Source organism: Argiope bruennichi, chromosome 8 (assembly GCF_947563725.1).
Source record: "Argiope bruennichi chromosome 8, qqArgBrue1.1, whole genome shotgun sequence".
NCBI lineage: Eukaryota > Metazoa > Arthropoda > Arachnida > Araneae > Araneidae > Argiope > Argiope bruennichi.
Window position 1 is genome coordinate 34618131 of NC_079158.1, and position 22795 is coordinate 34640925.

Here is a 22795-nt window from a genome sequence, read left to right on the forward strand (position 1 = left end):
ATTAATTCGGTTATATTAACGTACCATTTTGAAGCAACACTTTACATAAAGAACGCATAATTGGATTTCCCTCAAACTTTTACCCATAGCAAGAAGAGACTGTTTGATCCTTTCAATCAGATTTGATACTCTCGAACACATCCTTCGGAACCAAAGTTGATATCAGAATACTTGGTCAGGCCATTCAAGTCAGGATTTTAAAAAATAGTTGTGCTCTGGAAAGACAACTTATTTACAAAAAAAACTATTCTGTAAACCTTGAATTCTGCAATTTGTAGCATATTTTATCTATTAGAACCTAATTTGTATATGTTTTACAGTTCCGGATGGCCCTCCTACTGCTGTTAGAGCTGAAGCCATTGGACCTGATGCTTTGCGGATTTCGTGGGAGGTAAGAGAAACTAAAATATAACTCATTTGTTCGCTGAAACGAATCGGTTTACATGTAAACGCACTTAACTCTTGATTAATGATAAACTAATACTGAATCTTATTTTTGTAAAAGTGTTTTGACACAATCATTTGTGTAAACTTTACATTATACATATTAATTCCCTTTTAATCTCTGGTTACCAGCATATCAAAGAAATCGCATATTGCGTGTTAGACGATAGGAGGCCAAAATTGGCTTGGCGCTTATTGTATTAATATTATATATTTGGCTACATTATTTTAGTTTTGAAGTACCGCTAATAGAAGAACAAAAATTATAGATACGCAATAAACATCCTATTCCTGGACAAACCTTTACATATAACTTACGTGAGAATTGTTTAAGGTGTTTTTCCTAAACCCTATTGAATTGAAGAGAAGATCTGTTGATTCATAAAATAAGCAGCATTGTTGTCTCTCCGTTTTTTCTCTTACAATCAATAATTATTTCAATTTCAGGAAACATACATTTTAGGACAGTCTATTTTCACATCATCTGATTAGGTTAAAAATTGCTAAAATTTAAACACTATAGTATAAACTTAATTTCATTTGGCTAGCTCGAAGCAATTTTGAATTATCATTTTCACGTATACACTGAGATATTGCAAATTTTACTCTTTAAATATTTGCTCCCCAATTTTGATACAGGTGCAGACATAAAATTTGGTAATCATGAATTAAATTTAATGCATGTATCTATTTTTGTCTTTGAGTTATTTAATTCACACACAGACATATGCATAAACAAACATAATGCCAATTACAACTCTCTCTCTCTCTTTCTGACCACCAGTAAGGTTCACAGTGTTGATATTAATAAAACTCTCGCAGTCCAAATATCTTGAAGACCACATGGCCTTCTCTCTGTATACTATGTATATGAAATCAAATGATATGGTAAAGAACATGTCATGTTTTCTTTTAATTAATGAGAATTATAGTGCCATTTTTATAATGCAAAACAGTTATTATGAAATGAATCTCATAATTCTCAGCCGCTGTCCGATAGTGAGGTTGACATCCGAGTTGAATTCTCGCTCTCTTAGTTTTCCCACCACCATCAGCCTGGTAACATTTGAATTTCAACAAAATATTTACCCTGCATAAACACTACAAACAAAACAGGTCTTCAATGGAATTAAATCTCAAATATACTACCCATCGATCAGAAATCCGAGTCTTAACTATCAAATCACCGCAGACATTGTGTTATTGAGGAGACAAAGTATACAGACTGATTTGGAACATAACTAATTCCAGTTCTTATTTAAATCCAAAAATAAATAGATGTTTTATTAAGAGAAAACAAAGAGATGCAAATGAAAAACTCTTACTATACAAACATGAGGACACTAAGAGATTTAAATGAATGAAAAGATAGAAATATATCTCGCTCTGAGCGCCATGGTAATGTTTTCAGAATTAAAGTAATCAAAAAGCTTCCATACTTGTTTACTCAAAAACCAAAAATGGTTCCTAAGTGTATATTATCTGTACACCTCAACGTCATCTGTAACTAATGACGTCAACAGTCAGCACCCTTAAATAATTACTTTACATTTTCTCTTTGCGTCTTATCTGTACTTTACTTCAAATACCCCTAGTTGTCTGATAATATCCTTCTAAGTAAAAGTAATTTTATTGCAATTGATCCCATTCTTAATTTTCTCAACTTCTTTATTGAACGAAAATTCCTTCACTTCAAGAAACAAATATTAAAACAGCTAATTGAAAGGTTTATTGCAAAAATACAAGTGGCAACTTTGTAGCGAAATAAATTTAATTCTAAATGTAAAACTTGATCCAAAATGCCCATTAAAGGAAATTCAAACTAGATAAATCTAAATTTAGAGCTGGAGAATCTGGCATCGACTCTAATTGCTGCGTAAAGCTTCAAAGTCTCCAAACGATATCTTTAATCTAATTAAGATTTATGCCATGCTTTTGTGCCGAAGTAAAAGAAGAAAAAATTACAAAGGAAAAATGCGTTGGCAAGAAAAAAGAAAAGAAAAACGATACGATCTCTCTGCTTTTGGTCGAATGAATACGTTACCAATTGCTGAATAAGCAAAAAGGCTTTTGACAAAAAAAAAGAAAGAATGAAAATGGCCATTGCTATGCCTAAAAAAGTTCGAAAAATGCTATTGCTTGTCGCAATATTTCTAGAACCTTCCTCTTATTTTAGAATTAGAGGATCAATGGATTTACCGAAAAGCACTCCAATAAAACGCATCTTTGATCATTTCCAACTCATTGCTTAGGTTAAAGCTGGAAAAAAATCAGTCAAGCACTTTCAAGCTCAAATGTTGCGTAGTTTCGTTTTCTCAAGAAATATTTCTCTTCTTACATTTTTTTTTCTTCTTATTCTTAGTAAAAATGAATTCGGTTAGAAAAGTGATGGGATATTGTGCAGCAAATTTTGATATCTCAGTATATCTTGAAGAACTTTCAATGAAAAAAACTAACCAAGTAGATTTTTCTTAAATGCCAATAAAAGTTGTAAATAAAATCCTAGATGGATTCATATCAGAGAGCTTTTATCGAAAATGATTCGTTGGAAATTATTTATTTTTTACTAACCTTTGAGAAAAAGACTTAAAACTTTTTTTGACTACGCTTCATTAAGTTTTGTGAATTGTCTGTTAATAGAGTTAAAGCACTCTTCTATCATTCGTTCTTTGATGGAACTGATTTTTGTCAAACTCCAGAAAAAATTTTATCAAGTCAATGGATATTTTATTATTCATTTGAAAAAATGATAAGAAATATATTTATTTATGACAATGTTAGATTATCTTATGTTATTTTTCATGCGCTTCGAATATAATTTAATAATATATTCTCTTCTGCACTGTTAAGGCACTAAATGTAAAACTAAAAATTATGCAAAAAAAATTTAATTTTTAATTTATGATAATTAAAAAGAAAAAAATGAGTTTTAAAATGATGTAAAAATCATATTTATTCAGAAATATTTTCAGAAGTTATCACAGGAAAATATCAAACTCTCGTATAAGTTTTCCTTAATAGAATTATTATTCGAATATAAAACAATAGAAAGCTGTCCCACATACATTTTATTAATTAGTCTTAAGCTAAACACAAAATAGTATTGTAATTTCGAATCCATTCATATGTACTTTTTTTTAATCTTTTCTGCGAAATATAAATTTAAGATGAATCGAAGTAACGAATCTTTATAAAATGTCACCTCAACTTCGAAATTCATAAATTTCCCTCTGAGATATCAAATAAATACCTTGGTATATTACTTTTTTATATTTTTTTTGTTTTATTTCTTTTTGTTGGAACAAGGATATCATATTAGCTAATAAGTTTATATTTTTGCTTTAATTCTTTCATAGATGAATGCTGTTTTTGGTTTAAAAAACAATAAAAAGATAATGACTGATTAAAGATAATGACTGATGACATAATAATGAATTTAAGAAAAACAATCGCATGACTTTTGTCTCGTGTAATAATTAAAGATCACCATGTCAAATATTCAAATTTATAGTTGTTTATGAAAGAATAAATTTAAAATTTAGTTGCGTTATATTAAGTTATAGTTACAATTACCCTTATTTTGTCTTATCTTGAACATATTCTGCAGAAAATTTTTACTCAATTTTAAAACGATTTCAACAAAAAAAAATTTAAAAAGACAAATGCTTTGGAAAAAAACATTTATGGTAACTTTTTATTTGAAATAAGAAATATCGTCTGTTATTTTTAAATTTATTTTTCTTCCAAAATGGCGCATTTAAACAAGATGTGGATCGAAGGATATGTTTTGGAGCTTTTCGAAGAGAAATATTCTTGTTCCATAAACCAAAAGTGTGGAAAATGCATTATATTAAAAATTGTAAATGCAAAATAAGTAATACTGAATGAAAAGGGAAAACGATTAATCATAATTTCTGAATGGAAAAAAAATTCCAAACAAATATACGAAAAACGTTAGCAATGCTTCAAGCATTCTTAAAGGAAATTTGCTTGCAAAAAGAGAAAACTCAACCAATGTAGAAATCAATTGAGAAATCTTTAAATTCGTATGTGTAAATAAAAATGATTTACAACTTCAAATATCTAAAATTCATAGTGTTCACCATTTTTTCCAAGGCAAGTGATTCAGTGAAGTACAGTTTTTAGGATCTTGTATGAAAATTATTTAACAAGAGATAAATGTAAATATTTTTGGCGCTTTAATAAATGAGTTTACTAGATACATTTACTATTGAAAACAGCTGGAATGATCTTCTCAAAGCTTTCTTGCACACTCTCCAATAAATCTGTCATACCTGAGTACGCCTTACGTGGCATTGGTGTACATTAGTTCACGAAATATTAACTTCTGGAGTGAATTTAGCATTTTTTACAGAGCCTATTGCCATCTTTTGGCGAATTATTTGACGATTATTCCCTGTTATCAGGTTTATAGTACTCAAAAATTGAATTTCTGTTTTAGATACGTATTTCTCAACCGATTGAAATAAAAATTTGATACAAGACTACATTGTAGTCACAAAATCCCATACTAAATTTGATATAGTTAAATCATTACATTTTTTTTTTTCATTATCGCATTTACTTCTTTTTGAAAGTACAGATGGACAGACAGTCACCCATAATTGGATATGACTCAAAATCTGATAGGTGTCCACATTATAGCTTTTAAATTTGTGCACCGAATTTTATCTATCTAGCTCTCTTCATTTTGTAATTTCGTGTCAAATTATATTCGAACAGACGAATTTTCTCCTGATACATTTTATTCAAAATTTGATAGAAATCCACAAATTTAGTGTAACGACAGTATACCAAATTTCAACCACCTAACTCAAAAGTTTTTGAGTTATCTTTGTCACCGACAGACAAACGGACATTTTCCAAAAATATGTTTTTCAAACTCAGAAAGCCCGAAACGTGGAGATTCGCCAAAATCTCGAATTCGAATTTTTTTGACAAATACTATATACGTATACTATACTATATATTATATATGTATACTACGTATACGAGTAAAAAAATGTAAAACCCTAATTTTTGGAAATTCTAGAAATTTTACAAAAAGCCTTCGTCCGGAAAAAGCTATCAGGCTGAACATTTTAAACATTAATTAAACGACCCCGAAATCGTTCTAAAAATTTATAAACATCCTTTGCATTTTTTGTCATAAGGTGACAATAATACATTTAAAATATATTGAACCGAGCAAACTTTTAACCCGTTCTTGAGCTCTCATACATATTACAGGAGTATATCAGAGTTCTAATTCGGTACTTGTGAAAATAACACATAATAATAACACTAAAAATAATCGAAAAATTGGCAGGCAATAATTGCCGATCGAATCAAGAGAGATAGGAAAGAAGGCCTTCCAAGTATATATAGCATTTCCATGATTGATTAGATTACAATCTTCATTTTTAATTTAAATTAATTTGACATTGAATAATGTGGGCATATTAATAAAAAATTAAATTCAAAAGTTATTTGAAAAAAATCTTATAACTTTAAACGAACAATTCTTATGTATATATAAATTTATTTCGTGTATCTTGAAAATGGCTCTAACGATTTGAATGAAACTTTATATTTTACTTTTTAAGTTTATCTATTATTGTGCCTTTCCTGAAAAACGAACGAAAAAAACTGAACGGAACGCAAAAAAAAACATTTTGTTATAACTAACTATTAGGCCTTTTCAAACTATTATTAACTACAGTAGACTCCCAATTATCCGCGGGCGGGTTATCCGCGCCTGCCGCACTAAGCCTTTTTTTTTTTTTTTTTTTTTTTTTTTTGCTTCCAAGCAAAGAGAAACTACTTCGAAATCAAGAAGCAAACACAAATGACTGATTTCTTCAAAAAGGTGTAGTTTTACAGTTATGCTTTTGTAATTACATAATACATTACAGTATTAAAACAGTACATATGTATTAATTTTTCTATGTATCCTTGACGCCTCTCGTAAGTACAAAGCACTTTTCTGTTTTCATTCACAAAATGCATTTTAGGTTAGTTTTGAGTGATATACTAAAATATTAAGCGTTAGTTAAACATTTCCTGCTGTTTACTTTACGTTTTATTGTACATAAAATGATTTTTCAAAATTGGAATGACTGTTTTCTCTTTTGCTATACCTATTTTTAGCTTTTTTCGGATTATCCGCGCTTTTTGTTATCCGCGGCGGCCGCGCCACCCAATTCCGCGGATAATCGGGAGTGTACTGTATTTTAACTATTAATAAGTATATTGCCTTTTATTAATTTCGAAAATTTTTGTGGTACTTGTATTGTTGCCGTAGGTTGATAACCTACCGGTACCTCAAATTTTGTGAGATAGTTCTATATGACAGTATCTGAATACAAATACATTTGCCTCACATCCAATAACAACAATGCAATTATTGTGTTAACCATCCGAATAACATATTAAACTTAAGGTATCCGACTACCTTAAAAACACTGGTTATCGACCACATTCGCGAATTCTTCTTTTATTATTATTTCTTGTAGTTCAGGCTTTCCTCTTACCAAAATAGTATTTTCTAGGAAAAGGAAGGTCTGATCTATCATCCAGAATAATTTTAAACAATTTTTTAGCTAAAATTTTTTTTTAACTTCAATTTTCTCAAACTTTAATTTTTATAAAAATTATCCACCGTTAACATGATATCTCAAAACGTAATAGAGGCATTTACATAAAAATTTCAGCGTGTGTTTTAAATACTGTGGGCAATGAAATGAACCAAAAGTTTTATTGTTGGTGAAATACTTTTTCATTTATAGGTGTTTTTAGAAAAATTAAGTTATAAATTTATGGAAAAAATGCATATGTACGTATATTTTTACCCATAATTTCTTTGCATCTCAAAATGTTTCTTAGATTTTGGTTCATTTCATTCATCATTATATTCTATAACTTGTGTACAAAGAAAAATAGGATTGCTGCATTACAATTTTGTGTAGAGTGTTAACCGTTTAGGTTAAATTTCATTAAAATTTACTACAAATGTTCCTATTTCTCAAAATATATTATATTTCTAAATAATTTTTTTGTATATATAATGTTTATAATTGACAATACATCTAAAAACCATAAATAGTTTTAAAAAATCAATTTTTTCAAAAATATTGCTTTGAACGTAGTCGGTTACCTTAAGTGCATTCATGATTTTTTTTATTTAAATTACTAGTTTATATGTAGGTAGGATTAAAAAATATCTAAATGCAAACAGTATGCGATTCGTATCCGAAATATTTTCTCCTGAAAACACAATTTTACAAAACTGCCGAGCAACTTTGGAACAAGGTACTTTGCTGTTATTTCGGAAATAGGCCTATACATTACATCCTTTCTATGAGCAGAATGAACCACAAACTGCGTGATGTGTGCTATTAAAAGTACAATAAGACACATTTCTTTCAAATAAAGTATTCTTTGTTACATAACCCACCAAAGCCAAACAATTTCTTTTAAATATCTGAAATCAGACAAGGGAAATTTTTTGACTATTCCCTATGCCATTCAATATTAACCTTTTTCCAGCTTCCGGAGAAACATCTTCGCAACGGGAACATCAAAGGTTTCTACGTCGGCTACAAAGACGCCAATTCTTCGGAGCCCTACCAGTACAAAACGGTTGATATCGCCTCCCGCACACAAAAGGAAACGAGAGAGACTACAGATCTGCGGGGCCTCAATCCCTACTCCTTCTACAGCATTGTCCTGCAGGCCTTCAACCTGAAAGGAGCCGGTCCGAGATCTGATCCGGTGGTTGCTATGACGATGGAGGATGGTGAGTTTTGTTCCCCGATCTATATCAAGCGCCTGTGACAGGTTTCACTTTGTGTGCTCTCACTTCTCAATATCGCCAGTAAAATGGGCTGATTTATTATAGATGGGGGGATGTCTGGAATGCTATTGCATGTCGTTTATGATTATGTGTCAGAAAGTTAGCATCTATGTCAAACGATTTTAAAACTCCCGACAAATATGAAGTGGCAATAAAAGAAATAATAAACACATTATTATAGTGAGCTAAAATGTAGAAAATAGCATTTTTAATCAAAAAATTGATGACTAAAGCAAAACTGGTAAAAATTAAGACGCTGATAAAATTAATTAAAATATAGAAATTTAATAACTTTTATGATATATTTTCACTTTTTATGAGTATTTTGAATTTCTCTCAGACACAATTTTCTTATAAATCCTTAATCGTATTATTTTCGATTCTTCATTCTTTTACCGTTTTTGTTTTGACCTCTAAACATTTTATTTCGGAAACTTCTTTTTAGTTCGCTTACAAAAATGACTTCTTCAATTTTGTATTGGTATTTTCTATCCTTTAGACTATAACATATTTCTTTGTTCGTCGTTACAGATATTGTAAAATCCTTTTGTTTTATTTTCAACTAGATGGCGCCTCGTTTAAGGAATCAAAATGTATCTAAAATGAAACAAAAATTATCCATATCATACTTCCATAATCGTATTATTTTCGATACCTCATTCATTTATGATTTTTGGTTTGATTTTCAAATATTTTATTTAAAAAATTTGTTTTTAGTTCGCTTATAAAAATGAATTTTTCAATTTTTATTAGTATTTTCTACCTTTTAGACTATAATATATTTCAGTATCCATCGTTATAAATAGAGGGAAATCGTTTTCTTTTATTCTCAACTAGATGGCGCCACTTGTGAGGAATCAAAATTTATCTAAAATTAATCGATTAATTGATAGTTAAATTCTGCAAATGATAAAATAGGTTTTTACAGGGAGCACATAACCATGTAAAAATTCAAAACTCTGCTATAACTAGAAACTAATAAAAGTCGATTACAAAATTTAAGGAATTCTATTTTCATAAATATAAACGAGCCTACTAATAATAAATGTATGCTAAAAAATACATACATATATAGCATGTTCATTATTTTAGGCAAATCAATGAATTTCTTATACCTTCATCGAAGAAGCTATTGAAACGGTCTAAAATGGTTTGAAATAGAGATATTTAAACTTTCATAACTTGGTCTGTTACTCTCGCAGAAGAATAAAATTTTGTTTTTATTTCAAATTTCGGTGTATTTCAAGAATACATTATTTAATATTACTAATAAGCTCAGAAAATTGATTAAAGGATCAGTTTGAAATTAAACTTACCGAAATGTATGCAAAAGGGTTGTGCAGAAATGGAAAAATTAAAGTAATCAATACTTCAGAATACGTGATCTTTTTTATTTGTATAATTCATAACCTAAAGAACTTTTTAAAAAGAAGTTTTAAAGTATTAACAACTAAAAATAACTGTCTTAGTTATCTTAAAATCTAAATTAAAAAGTTTTATCTTAATCCATTATACAAATAGAAGCTTATCTTCTTACGGTACCTGCCTTCATTCATTAATCCTTAATGCCATATTTAATAGCCGCCATTTAGAACATAGAAAGTAAGTTTTCAAAACACTTCACCTTGCTGAAACGAAATGAAAAAAAAAATTGAAAACATTAAGATTCCATTTCGTTCGAATATTATATTGTAATTTTCTTTTCTTAAATATATTGCTTTTATGAATATGTACGAAAAGGCTAATATAATGCTGAGATCAAGTAATATATTAAATTCCAAAAATAATTCCACCAAAGCACGAATAAAAGTTTCAGCCTTGGGCGATGTTACAAATCTATTTTTAACTTCTTTCATATCAATAAAATGAAACTTTCATTCATCTTGCTTGCGTTACTCTATCGACTTTTTAAAGTAATGGCTTTTTAATCTCTCCTTTATTCTATACTTATAGTTTATAATTCGAGAATGACTTCCAATATAGGAACTTTTTGTGTATTTTAGTTACTAACAAAAGCAAACACTGTGACTGAATGTTCTTTTTAAATTGTTACTTTTCCTAATAGCTTTTATTCATTGATTATATGTTAGCTCATTATTTATCTCATTTTCTAAAGTTTTTATTTTTATAAAATTCCTGTGTAAAAATAATTGTGTAACATTTTTACCTTTGTTTCGTCTGTATATCGTCAATAGAAATTTAATATCAAAATTAGATACTATTTATACTTGAACTATTAAATTACCAAATGTATGAGAGGAAATATTTAAAAAAATGAATAAAATGTTTCTAAGAATGTAGAATAAATTCATCAATGCAATAAAGCCACGTAATTGCCTGAAGTTTCGTCTGTAAAAATGTTAAATCAACGCATAAACAAATTTCATTTCCCAGTTTCTTTACAATCAGTGGAATACTTCAATATCTATTGACTGTAACTGTGCCGTTATGCACAGTTACAATAAATTGACCTTGACGACTTTGTTGTATTTTCAGACAAAAAGAACTTCAAATTTTAATGGAAGCAAGTCTTTGAGTTAATTTGGCATTGCAACTAGATTAAAACAGATAAATACTCAAAGAAATATATTTTTCTCCAATGGATACAACTATTCGTTTTGAGATAGATATGACATTCAAATCGTGTATACATGTATCTTGCAGCATTTTTAATCCGTCTTGAGTATACAGCCGTTATTTGCCAACATGTAATTGAACTCTGCAGACCTTAATCAAAAATATCGAATGAAACTAGCCAGAAATGTAGGATCTGATAACTTATTTATGTAATGATACTATACCCATGCATATTTATACTCCATTTAAAAAGTACCAGAATTCAAATTACACAATCCCCATAGTCAAGATCTAGATCCTTATAAGCACTTTCTTCATCTATTTCCAAGTGCGTTGGATTTCATATATAGTACCAAAATGCTAATTACTATTGCAAATAGGACAGAAAAATCGTGAATACTGCATCCATTTTCATTCTTTTATAATTAGTATTTTTACATAAAAAAATAAGATAATGGAAAGTAAAAATTAACTCCTTAGCCGTCGTGTCCTAGCGTCATACAAACATCGAATGACCACTTCTTACATTTAGTAGCTGATATTGAATAATTCAAAAAGTTATAATTCGATACAAAAATTTCACATACTTCAGGAATTCTAGAGATTCGAAAATGAGTCAGTAAAACGACACATTCAAGAAACGAAAGATCTCGGGCAATTAGTTAATAAAAAAAGCAAAACACTTAAGGTGTTAATTTATTATTCTAAAAAATGATCTTTTCCCATCCTAACTATCACAAATACACAACAATATTATCATGATATTGTCCAACATTCCGAATATCGGACAATATCATTAATATATCGTATAATATCTTGTACTAATAATGTTATCGATCTTCTTGTGTTATTATTAATCCATTGCGAGGTAATAGATATGAAGCAAAAATCACAAGATATTTGACTTGTTTATTTAGATAGGTTTCGTCAAAATAGTTGCAATTATTACAATCATATTATATTCCCTCCATTTGTTCTCCATTTTGTACTTTTCTTCCTCTCAGGTGATGTACTCATCTATATGAGAACTCACAGAAGCTGCACTTCCCTCCCCATGAATCGGTTGACAAACGATCTCAATGCTGCATCGTCCATCGCGGGGTCAAATCAGGGACGCGTTCGAGATTTAGGTAGAGGGCCTCGTCTGATAAGCAAGCCACAGTCTCCTTTTTCTCTAAAGATATTGAAAATTTTGCAGTATAACATCAACGGTCTAACTACTTTAGCAACTAGGGCCAAATTAAATAAAGTCTGTCCATTCATCAGAAGTTGAAGCTGATTTCACTCCAACATGATATTCATTTCCAGTGGATCCCATCTCATGTGGATCTACTTGGTAACGAAATAGCAGACAGACTTGCAAAGAAAGGAAGCAGCCTAGCAACTCCATCTTCTGCTGAGCTCACATACTTAGAACTGTTCTCTCAGGCGAAATTCCTAAATAAGAAGAATTGGTTGGTACCCCCTACTCATGATTGGTATAGGGCCAATAAGCCGGACCAATCCTTAATTCTTCCTTGTGATAGAAAAACCAACACTTGCCTGTCGTGCCTTGCCAGTGACCACCTTAAATGTCTTTTCTTTTCCCAGGGAGAAAAAATCTGCCCGAATTAATGCTGCCAACATCGGGCCTATGCTGAACATATTCTAGACTGTTTAGGACTTTTTTGGGGAGAAATTTATTCTTCTTCCTTCCTCGTTTTCGATTTTCTTCTTGCCAACAGATTTTTGGATTTGGTCTGACTAAGTCAGGCCATGGAGATTAGCAACAACAACAACAACAACAACAGAACGAAGATTATCGGTTTCCTCGGGCTAAATTTAAAATACTAGACTTTTGAATGAATCAGTATTTCCTGATCAGTATCAGATTTCCAGTATCAGTATTTTATATTTATTTATGTTACTGGTTTTGAAAACGTATTAACAAATGAAGAACTGTTTATCAAAAAAAGTAAGATAATTTTTTTTTTAACATTTCAAACCGATTGTTTTTTTAGTGCCCAGCGTTCCTCCTCAGCAAGTCGACTGCATGGCTCTAACTTCACAAACAATCAAGGTGACGTGGCAGTCACCCCCTGCATCAGCCGTTCACGGTGTCTTGAAAGGATACAAAGTTTTCTACAGATCGGTCGATGACTGGCATGGTGTGTTAAAGACTCTCCTTCATTTTAACTTTTTAAAGTCTTAAAGTTTTTTTTATAATTATATATCTTTAGTTTAATTTAATTCCTAATTAATTCCCTTTTTATCTTAAATTAGTCCGTGCTATTTTGTTCTAAAATGTTCTCTTATTTCCTGATCCAAAACTAATTTTGTTTTTTTAGTTAATTATTAACAATATTTTTGCTCGCGATCGTAACTGACAAATCTCTGTTGTTATCCGAGAGGTGGCTTTTAGACATTTAAGACAAGTTTTAAAAAAATATGACTGGTTGAAATTTCTTCTTGTATTATTTCAATAGTGACTTATTCATCAGGTTTTAAAAATTAGTTAATTTTTTTCCTCAAAAAGCTATTAGAATAATTGTCATTTTAAGTATTAATGATTAGTCGCTTTTTAACCAGTTCACTCGCAAGGAATATTGGTTACATTTAATTCCAGTTAAATTGTTTAAATATCTTTTCACATCGAGGATTCCACTATGTTTTCAAGTATTTAAATTGTGTTATTTTAATTGTCACAATTGTTTAGCAGTCCCATAAACATCTATTTTTTAAACTTTGAAGTATCCATTTTTCATTCATCTTGTAAAGTACATAAGAATTAAATAGAGCACTTCTTTTTTTAGCATTTAACAAAGGAACAAAATTACGCCATTAAATATTTGACTAAACAGAGAAAATTTCAGACGGTATAAATTTCAAAACAGTAATGTAAACTATTGTTAAAAATCTTACAATTTTTTTTTTAATTTGATAAATTTCAGGCAAAAATTTTGAGATTATCAAATTGGCATAATTTAAAATTTTTCAAGCGATGTGAAATTTATTTTTGCGAGATATAATTTTTATAAATTATCAATGAAAAATGGCATCATTCAGGTGAATTTTTAACCAACTAAAATTTTAATTAATTTCTTTAAATCTCTTCAATGTGTATATTTTCACCCACCATTGTATATGTATATATACATATACATATACAATACACATATTATAGCTGAAGGTCAAATCACCTGGCCTTTTGAGTGCCAATACACATACATTCATCTTTATTATTAGTGGAGATACTGGCATTTTTAATGCCAAAATAATGGTTTTAATTCGCTAAATTCGCTATAATGACAAATTCTTGCAAATAAAAAAATCAGAATTTCATTGGCTTCAGAGATTTACTTAGTTTGTATTGTTTCGATTCGTTATTCATTCAAGCTCAATTGATTGTATTTAATAATATTAATAAATTTGAGATCATGATAGTGGGATTTAGAATAAATCAAATTTCGTACGAAAATAATTTTAAATCTCTAAGCTCTGATTTGCATATATTCTCTGAAAACTTTTTTTTTTTGTAAATAAAAAGATAAGTATCTAGATAAAGGGGTTTACGTACTTTTAAAGAAAATTATAAACGGCAAAGAAAAATATAAGATGTTAAGCGTGTTTCTTTATGCAGTTGAAAGCATTCTGGAATTGTTAGTATTTTTTTCTCTCAAATCAAAAGAAAGACATTAAAATTCATGTAGTTTCTAATAAATAAAAAAGCAATCAAAAATAATTCATTATTTCAGAAATAATTGGAAATTAGATTGCTATTTATAAAAATACAACTTTTTATTATTTTAAAATTCTCTGAATATTTGTATTAGAAAATTTTACATCAGCATTGCTTCTTTTTATTATTTCAACAAAATAATTCGCTTTAATCTTTTAAGCTGCTTAAAAGTTTTTCTTTTCATACAACAACAGCTGTACAGAACAGCTGCGTCACTATTTTTTACATGTATGTTTGTTCTTGAAAAAACTTTAGTTTAAACCGATTTGTGGACACAGATTTTTTGATCTGAAAATTTTTTAATCAGTGAGTGATTGAGCTTCCAGTAATTATATTTTTTCCATATTTTTCAGAAATTGAGGATCTGGAAGTTCTGGTGAATGCTCCCGAAAAGGAGACCCTTTTGAAAAACCTTGAAAAGTACACCAACTATAGCATCAGTGTTTTGGCCTTCACAGGACGAGGAGATGGCGTATTAAGTGAACCAATTCATTGCAGAACAATGGAAGACGGTACATAAAAGTTTTCGTTTGATTTATTAATCGAAGAGTTTCCTTTATTTTTGGTATTTTCCATGGTCCAAAGTCCCACATTAAACTGAAAACGGTGACAAAAATTGACATTTGGTATCTGAGAGTGAATCATGCGCTACTCAATAAGATAAGTTGTAACGCCATTAGAAGTAAACAACAGAATTATTGAGTGCTTCTATTTCAAAAACGGTACATGATAAGGGTGGTGGATCATTTAGATAGGTTCTAGCGTAAAGTTGCCAAATAAGTTAAATTGATTTAATCAAAAAAAAAAACGTCGCCAAGACTTGGGTCAACTTGCATACGAACCTAATGCCACAAACTTTTTTGGTGAAGGTCTAAATTATTTGACGGCTTTTCATTTGCGCCTGGCTAACCAAAATGTTCACAAATTTGTAGTATGTCTTTGATTTAGAGCGAAAAGACACCTTGAGGGCATTAATGGTAAGAACAAAACGTGTAAAAAGCACGTAACAAATCAGCATTTACACATCTGTCTGTGATTTTGTGACGCAATAATTATCTACAAAAGGCGATGTCACAATAATAGTGTAAAGTATCCCAAATCCCGAAAATAAACGTACATACTGACAACTCATAATTGTTTAATTCTGAAAATTTTATGATATAAGAATTTGGGAAATTCAGCCCAAATAAATGCGCTTCTACATATTTCATTGTTAGGGTTGTTGCGCTCTAAATTTATTTTCATATCAAATCGAAGACGCTCTTCAATTTTACAACTGACTTTTTTTCTGTATCTTGAACCGTTTTTGATATATAAATACTAACTCAGTTATTTAACACTAGTTAGCGCTATAACCGATCTCATCGTATAGCGCATGGTCACTTTACTACAGCTAGGCACCTTCTTCTTCTTGCGTACAGCCGACCACCCCGCCACCACTGAAAGTAGCAGTATCGACAGGATTTGTTGTGGCCAACTGCTACAGCTAGGCACCAAGTTTGTGACAATTATTTTCGCTGTTCATTAGTTTATGTGGGGAAGAAGGACACTTCATTGGGCACTCTGTGCAAGAACATACTGTAGGCTAATTGGAATGTCTTTATCATTGACATGAAAATTGACGAATTATCAGAAAAGCGAGATATAATACGTGTTTTACATTCTGATTAAAAAAAAGAGAGAGAAGAGGACTACAAGGGATATATTAGCCCATTTAAACATCCTGTGTCTAGTTGAATGACCTATGCCACGGATGGTCTTAGAAAAAAAAATTCAACTGATTCTCATGGGTGCTGAAATCATCCAAGTTCTGAATGAATGATCATTTCCGAAAAAGGAAGATTAAGCATGAGATTGCAAGAAGTTGCAATTTTAAGGATTCACATGATTGGTTTTACCATTTTTGTAAGACATATCTTGACGAAATAAAAATACTCTGTTCATCAGGGAAGAGAGAACAGGTGGTTTCTAATCCACATATACGTGGTGAATTTTGATGGTACTGACAGAAGCGTAATTGATGAATACTATTTCTTTTTTTTATGGAATATCGCAGCTTTTCTCCTATTTGAAAGTCGGTATATGACGTAAACTCCGCTTTTAATAAAGATTTCAGACAAACCAACTTGGAGAACGTAGTAAATATACCCTAGTAGCACATAGATATTGTACAAGATTGTATTATATTAAACAATATTCGCAATATTGTATAATAATGTTGAAGATCAAATGATATAATATAATATCGCACTATATTGTATAATATTGTGCAACAGGATGCGCTACCTGTGTATACTGTGTATGCTTTTATAATTCTCATCAACTTATAAAGACAAATTAGCATATGCATGATACACTCCAATGTATTCTTGCTTCATAATGTGTGTATATTACTTGGAAATAAAGGCGTATCTGAGTCGGAAAAGCAAATAGTATTTCTTTTCTTTCATATCCTTCAAAACTATTTCACAAAAGTACACAAAAATTCCTCTAGATAAAATTTCATTAGGGAATTACGATTCTACATTGTTTTTTAAATAATCTACATTGTTTTTATAACTGGAAAAAGATATTTTATTTTCCTATAATGCATTAAACACTGTATCAGATTATTTGCAATGCCTAATCTTACAATATGAATCATTTCAGTGCCAAGTCCTCCTGCAGATATCAAAGCATTGCCAATGTTACCAGATGCTATTCTTCTTAGCTGGCAACCACCTGCACAGCCAAATGGTATACTTCAACAGTATACCCTGTATCAAAGGACCACTACCAATGGCAGACAGGTATGTGAAAATGAATTTTATATTCTAGTAATGTTTTGCTCATCTTTAACCAGCTAACTGTTTCGAGCTCTTTGGAAAATGCGTATCTAAATTGTGTCATAAAAATTTAGAGATGACGACTACACTAGTCAAACACAGAATTATGAAATTGTACAGTATGAAATTATGTTGTAATGAAATGACTTTTTTTAATTCAATAATCACATTTATTTATTTATTCAAATTAACATACATTTTTTGTATACGTACGAAAAGAAACATAAAAAAATTAATCTATTATTTTAATTTGCTATTAGAGAATGGTATTGAACAAAGCATGGTACAACGCATAATAATATTTTATTTGTTCCTTTGATTTCGACTTGTCCTCACAATATTTCAAACATCTTGAAATTTACGAATATGTTTGACTTTTTACAAAAATTGTAATTCAAACTGCAAATTGTCACTACTTATTACTCCTGACGAATAAACTCGTCATAAAGCAAAACGTTGTACTTTTCCCATGACGAGTATACTAGTCAAAAACAGTTAACTGGTTAAAGAAAGTGTGGAACTATGATTACTTGAACCGGTATAAATAGATATAGTAAATATTATTATAAATTTGTTTAAGAAAATTATTCTTAAACTTTAACCGATGGAATTCAAGATATATTTTTAATAGCCCGGGTTTTTTTTATGCAATGAAAGAAAAAAATCGCATATCTTTCAAAGTTTACGATACGACTTATAAAATGCAAGTAACTCTCCTACTAATATATGGGCATACTTTATGAAAAGATGTATTTTTAATTATGTTTTTCTTTTATAAAATGTTATTTTATGGTAAATATAAATAAATATTTACCATTTCTGTTCTTATTAAAGGATATTACCTGGAGTATCAATACCTCCATGGGAAAGGGAAAATTTTGCCACTGCCTCTGAAATATAAAAACTAAAAGCCTACTCTCACTTATTTTTTCCTCCATTTTTTTCTTGTTGTTGCTGTTTGTTTGTTTTTATTAAAATAAAAATAAAAACATTTCTTATACTACAAGCATCTAAAATCTATATATTTAAATAAACCAAGGATTAAATTGTGTTTTGTACAAATATTTGCTTTTTGCTAAGCATAAATCCTTCTACAAACAGATAAATTAGAAAAATAAATTTAAATATTAACAAATATGGCAAACATGGCTACATAAAATATATTTGCTTTCTAATTGCTTTTCTATATAATATATTTATTGAAACTTTTAATATTTCAGGTTATTATGTGAGTAAATTTTTTAAGTCCCGTGATATCAATCCGACAGAAAAACATCATGCTCTCACATGACTCATATTTCGCAATCACCAACAATTAGAAAAGCGATAGTTTTTAATCATCTCAGAATCAATAAAGTTCTAAATTTTTTTTTCTTGAGGCCAGAATTTTTTTTTCGTGAAAAACAGTTTAAACCGGTTTTAAACAATCACGTTACCATCAGATTACGACCGGTTTGCAATGATCACGTGACTATTGTATTGCACAAACGTCAGCTTTTAGAAAAGCGATGGATTGTTTTTTCCCCCATCTCAAAATCGTTTGAGCTTCAAAACTTTTTTTGCCAGCTAGAAAAATTGAAAATTTAAAAAAAAAATTATAGTATATATAATCATATTATTAGCCGGAAAAGAGAATCGGGTACATGGCTGTCATTCGTGCCAAGTGTAACTTTTTGTTGGCGATAAGTCGCCAAATGTTATATTTCTAATCATTATCTAATAACCCTAAAAGCGAAAAATGGATGCCTCAAAAGCGATAAATCGTCAATTTTCTGTCGGTGCCCTTGTGCCCAAACCAAAACAACATCATGTTCTCGCATGATAATAAATTACAATTGGGTATTTCCTACACTATCATTTTCTTATAAGCGTATCATCATTCTACGTTTGTGATTAACATCAAATGGATATGGGTTTTTCTTAAACAAAAATAAGGATATTCTATTTTTTGATAAATGCATGGTTACACGAAAGCCTGATTGGCTCTTATTTAACATATGCATACGTTTTTCTCTGCCAGGAAACAAAGAAGCACACCTTGTCCCCTTCCCAGCATTACTACGAAGCCCTCCGTCTGGAAAGATCCAAGAGGTACGAATTCTGGGTGACGTCTTCCACTTCAGCCGGGGAAAGTGAAGGCACAAGGGTCCTCTCCCAAACCACTTCAGATACCAGTGAGTATCCCTTTCAATAGGACACGTCCTTGTGAACGAATTTGTTTTAGCCGCGAGGGAAAGAAAGTTCATTTCTTGAGAGTGAGTGGCTCAAAAGGAGAAGCTTTCAGTCTGACCGATGGAAGTAGATACAGCTGTCTTGGAGGAACTTGAAGATTGAAAATAAACATAAAAGACGTCGGAATAATTTCATGGAGTATTTTTAGAATTCTTTTGAAAACTTTTCTCGGCTCTTTTAGAATTATAAAACTACATGCGGCGTTCTTTTCAAAAGATCACAGCATTTTTCCGAGGAATGCTGCTTCTAATTGCCACTGTTTTTAAACTCAGCTTTTTCATATAAGCTCGCGTACAATCGTGGAATATGTATATTCTAATAGGGTGCTTGATAATTTTATGCAAAAAGTTTTTAAAAAATTTCAAGAAAACTATATCTTTCATCAAAGTCTCCTTTGAGGTTTATACACTTCGTATGTTTTTACTTTACCTCAAGCAATTTTTTTACCCATCTACATAGTACTATTTCTCTAACCTTCAAAGTAACAATTTATTTAGGCAATTTTATCCTTTAAGCGATATTTTTCTACCAGCCATTTTTTTTTCGTGTTTGTGAACGAGTAGTAATATGAAAAATCCGAACTGAAAGAAAAGGGAAAAGCAGAATAACTCGGTAATATTAATCTTTGCGCAATAACAACTACAAAAGTAAGAGCTGTGGCGCAGTACCTTGGTGAAAAAGAATTTCATTTTTCTGTAGTTGAGGTTTTTTTTTTCTTTTTATTTTATTATTTAAATTATCCAGCAAGAAGTATAATATTGTTCGGTAATCTAATCTAAGGCGTAAAATCACTATAATGTTTATCAATTTTTATCAATTTTTTTTAGGCATTGTCTATTTCAAAAAATGTTCGATTGCTTCTCAAACTTTTTACTCATCTATCTTCCTGAAATCCCAATCTGTTAAATTATTTTCAAGCACAGCCTAAGATTTGTATTTGAAGGAAATTTTGTGCAATATTTTCAATAGCTTTTTAAAACTAAAAAATGATCTCGATACTGTTTTGGAGCAATATTTTTGTACATTCTTCATATTTTGATTCGAAAGATCGAGACTGCTTTACCCATATTTATTTTAGATTTCAGACACATTATTTTACATTTATTTTTGAAGCGTTCACTTTAAAATAACAGCATTTTTATGCCGCATGTTGGTATTGACTGCCAATCCTTAGAAATCCAAAGTTCTCTCTTACGTTCAAAGATGTTTATAGGAAATGACCTGATGGCAATCTTGATTTAGAGTTTATAGTGTATGGGTGCGTTGCTTAAGATACATTAACCTACATATAAGTATAACGCATGTTTGATTCGTTATTGTATTTTTGAGTTCTAATCCAAAATTCCAATTTTGGTAAAATTGTTCCAGCTTTATAATTAAAAATGAATGCATGTAAAACATGTTGAGATTCATGAACTCTCAAATTGATATAGTATGGTCAGAGCATTTAAATATATGTTGCCCTAATATCTCATGTCATGGTTCAAAATTGTTTAATAAATGTAAGGTATAAAAACACGTTTATCAAATAGATTGGTACAAATAAATTTTTATGTGATTTATTAATGCTATTTAGTTGTTGTTGTTGTTTTAAGTTTGTCATTTTTTTTTAAAAAAACAGTAGTGTGATCTTCGGACAGAAAAAGAACTTCAAACAAAGATGTATCTTTCCTTGTACAATTCCAGATTTTTAAAAGGAAAATACTAACTTCATAAATATAATTGGCAATTTTATTATCTCTATTACACAATAGATATTCTTACTGTTTCCCTTTTTTTTTATTTTGCACTAATATAAAAATTAATTTTGATTGTAACTCAATTTGATTTTTTTAGAATTTTCAAATCTTATTAACTTTATAAATTATAGAATTTTCTCTGGGTGTAAAAATTATTACTTTACCTAAATTGAGATAGTGTATTAGAATGACTTTTAATCAAGTATTTTCCTTTGAAATATTTCTAACTAAAATATGGAAAATATAATACTTTGAGTAAAGTAATGAAAATTGAATTCGTCTTTAATTTAAATTATTATTAAAGTATTAAAAGTATTAATTTGACTAAAAATTATATTACAAGTAGATTGAAGATAATGTACGTGCAATGTAGAATGTAATAGTGGCTTCTGTATATATAATATTGTAATTAAATATCGGATGAAGTATTTTGCCACTTAATTCATAAAAAAAATTTTTGCTTATTTCGAATTTGTAAAATTTTTCATTCGAGCATCATTTTTCATTCATCTTTTTCAAAAGATTCTGTAGTTCTATTTTGAGTAGAACAAAATATCTTAAGTGAAATATTTTGAAAAGCTTTTTTCATATTTGGCAGATTAGCTTAAAATATAAAAAATAAATGACTTGCTTCTTAAAATAATATTTTTAAAAATGCAAAATAACACATACTTGAAAGATTAAATATGTTTTTTAACATTCGAAGGTGAAAACCTAGCCATTCAATATTTGTGGGAGTATGGAAAAATTTAAAAATATGCTTTAAAAATTTAAAAAATATGTTGCGGTGGAAAATTTCAGCTGCACTTCGTATTAGCTTGATGTGTTAATTTGGCGAGAATCGTCATATTGAATTAAACTGGTTCATTCCAATTACATAATTGGAGAAGGAAGGTAAAAATACCTAAAATAAAATTTTTGAATAGAATGTATGAGAAGAAATCGTACTTTAATGAATAAAGGGATTAAAATAAACCATTGCTTCCGAGATCTGCTAGAACAAATCTTCATTCTCTTGTAGATTTTGAGCAATATAGATAGTTACGTGAACACGAAAGATATTAACAGATTTATGCCAGAAAAAAATGCCATTCAATGTGACAACATGGCTTTAGAGAGACACCGGATATGTAGCCTTTCAAATGACTAGATAGAATATAAGGTCCCATTAAATCGTTAAATATAGTTATAGTATAGTTTGGCATGGCGAGGACTTTGAGTATTAAACATACCTGAAAGTGCAAATGTAGACTCGCCACTGTAATACCACATTTATGTACCATTTCTGACCTTACATTCTAAAGGGTATCCCAAAAATTACGCAAGATTTGAATTTGCCACCACCAGTGCAGTAAAGTGTTGGCAAACCTATTAAAATATTATTTGACAGCTGATAGTTTAGGGT

The 22795-nt window shown here is 29.8% G+C and overlaps 1 protein-coding gene across 2 annotated transcripts in view; it reads left to right on the top strand.

Annotated features, from left to right (window-relative positions):
- The window catches only part of LOC129981538 (cell adhesion molecule Dscam2-like), an 833489-nt gene that overhangs the window by 777168 nt on the left and 33526 nt on the right, over positions 1–22795 (top strand). For both annotated transcript variants that reach the window (XM_056092410.1, XM_056092411.1), the window contains exons 17-22: positions 321–391; positions 7993–8242; positions 12877–13023; positions 14948–15106; positions 17244–17383; positions 19440–19593. In XM_056092410.1, the coding sequence (XP_055948385.1) occupies positions 321–391; positions 7993–8242; positions 12877–13023; positions 14948–15106; positions 17244–17383; positions 19440–19593 (921 nt within the window). The remainder of the gene's footprint in view (positions 1–320; positions 392–7992; positions 8243–12876; positions 13024–14947; positions 15107–17243; positions 17384–19439; positions 19594–22795) is intronic.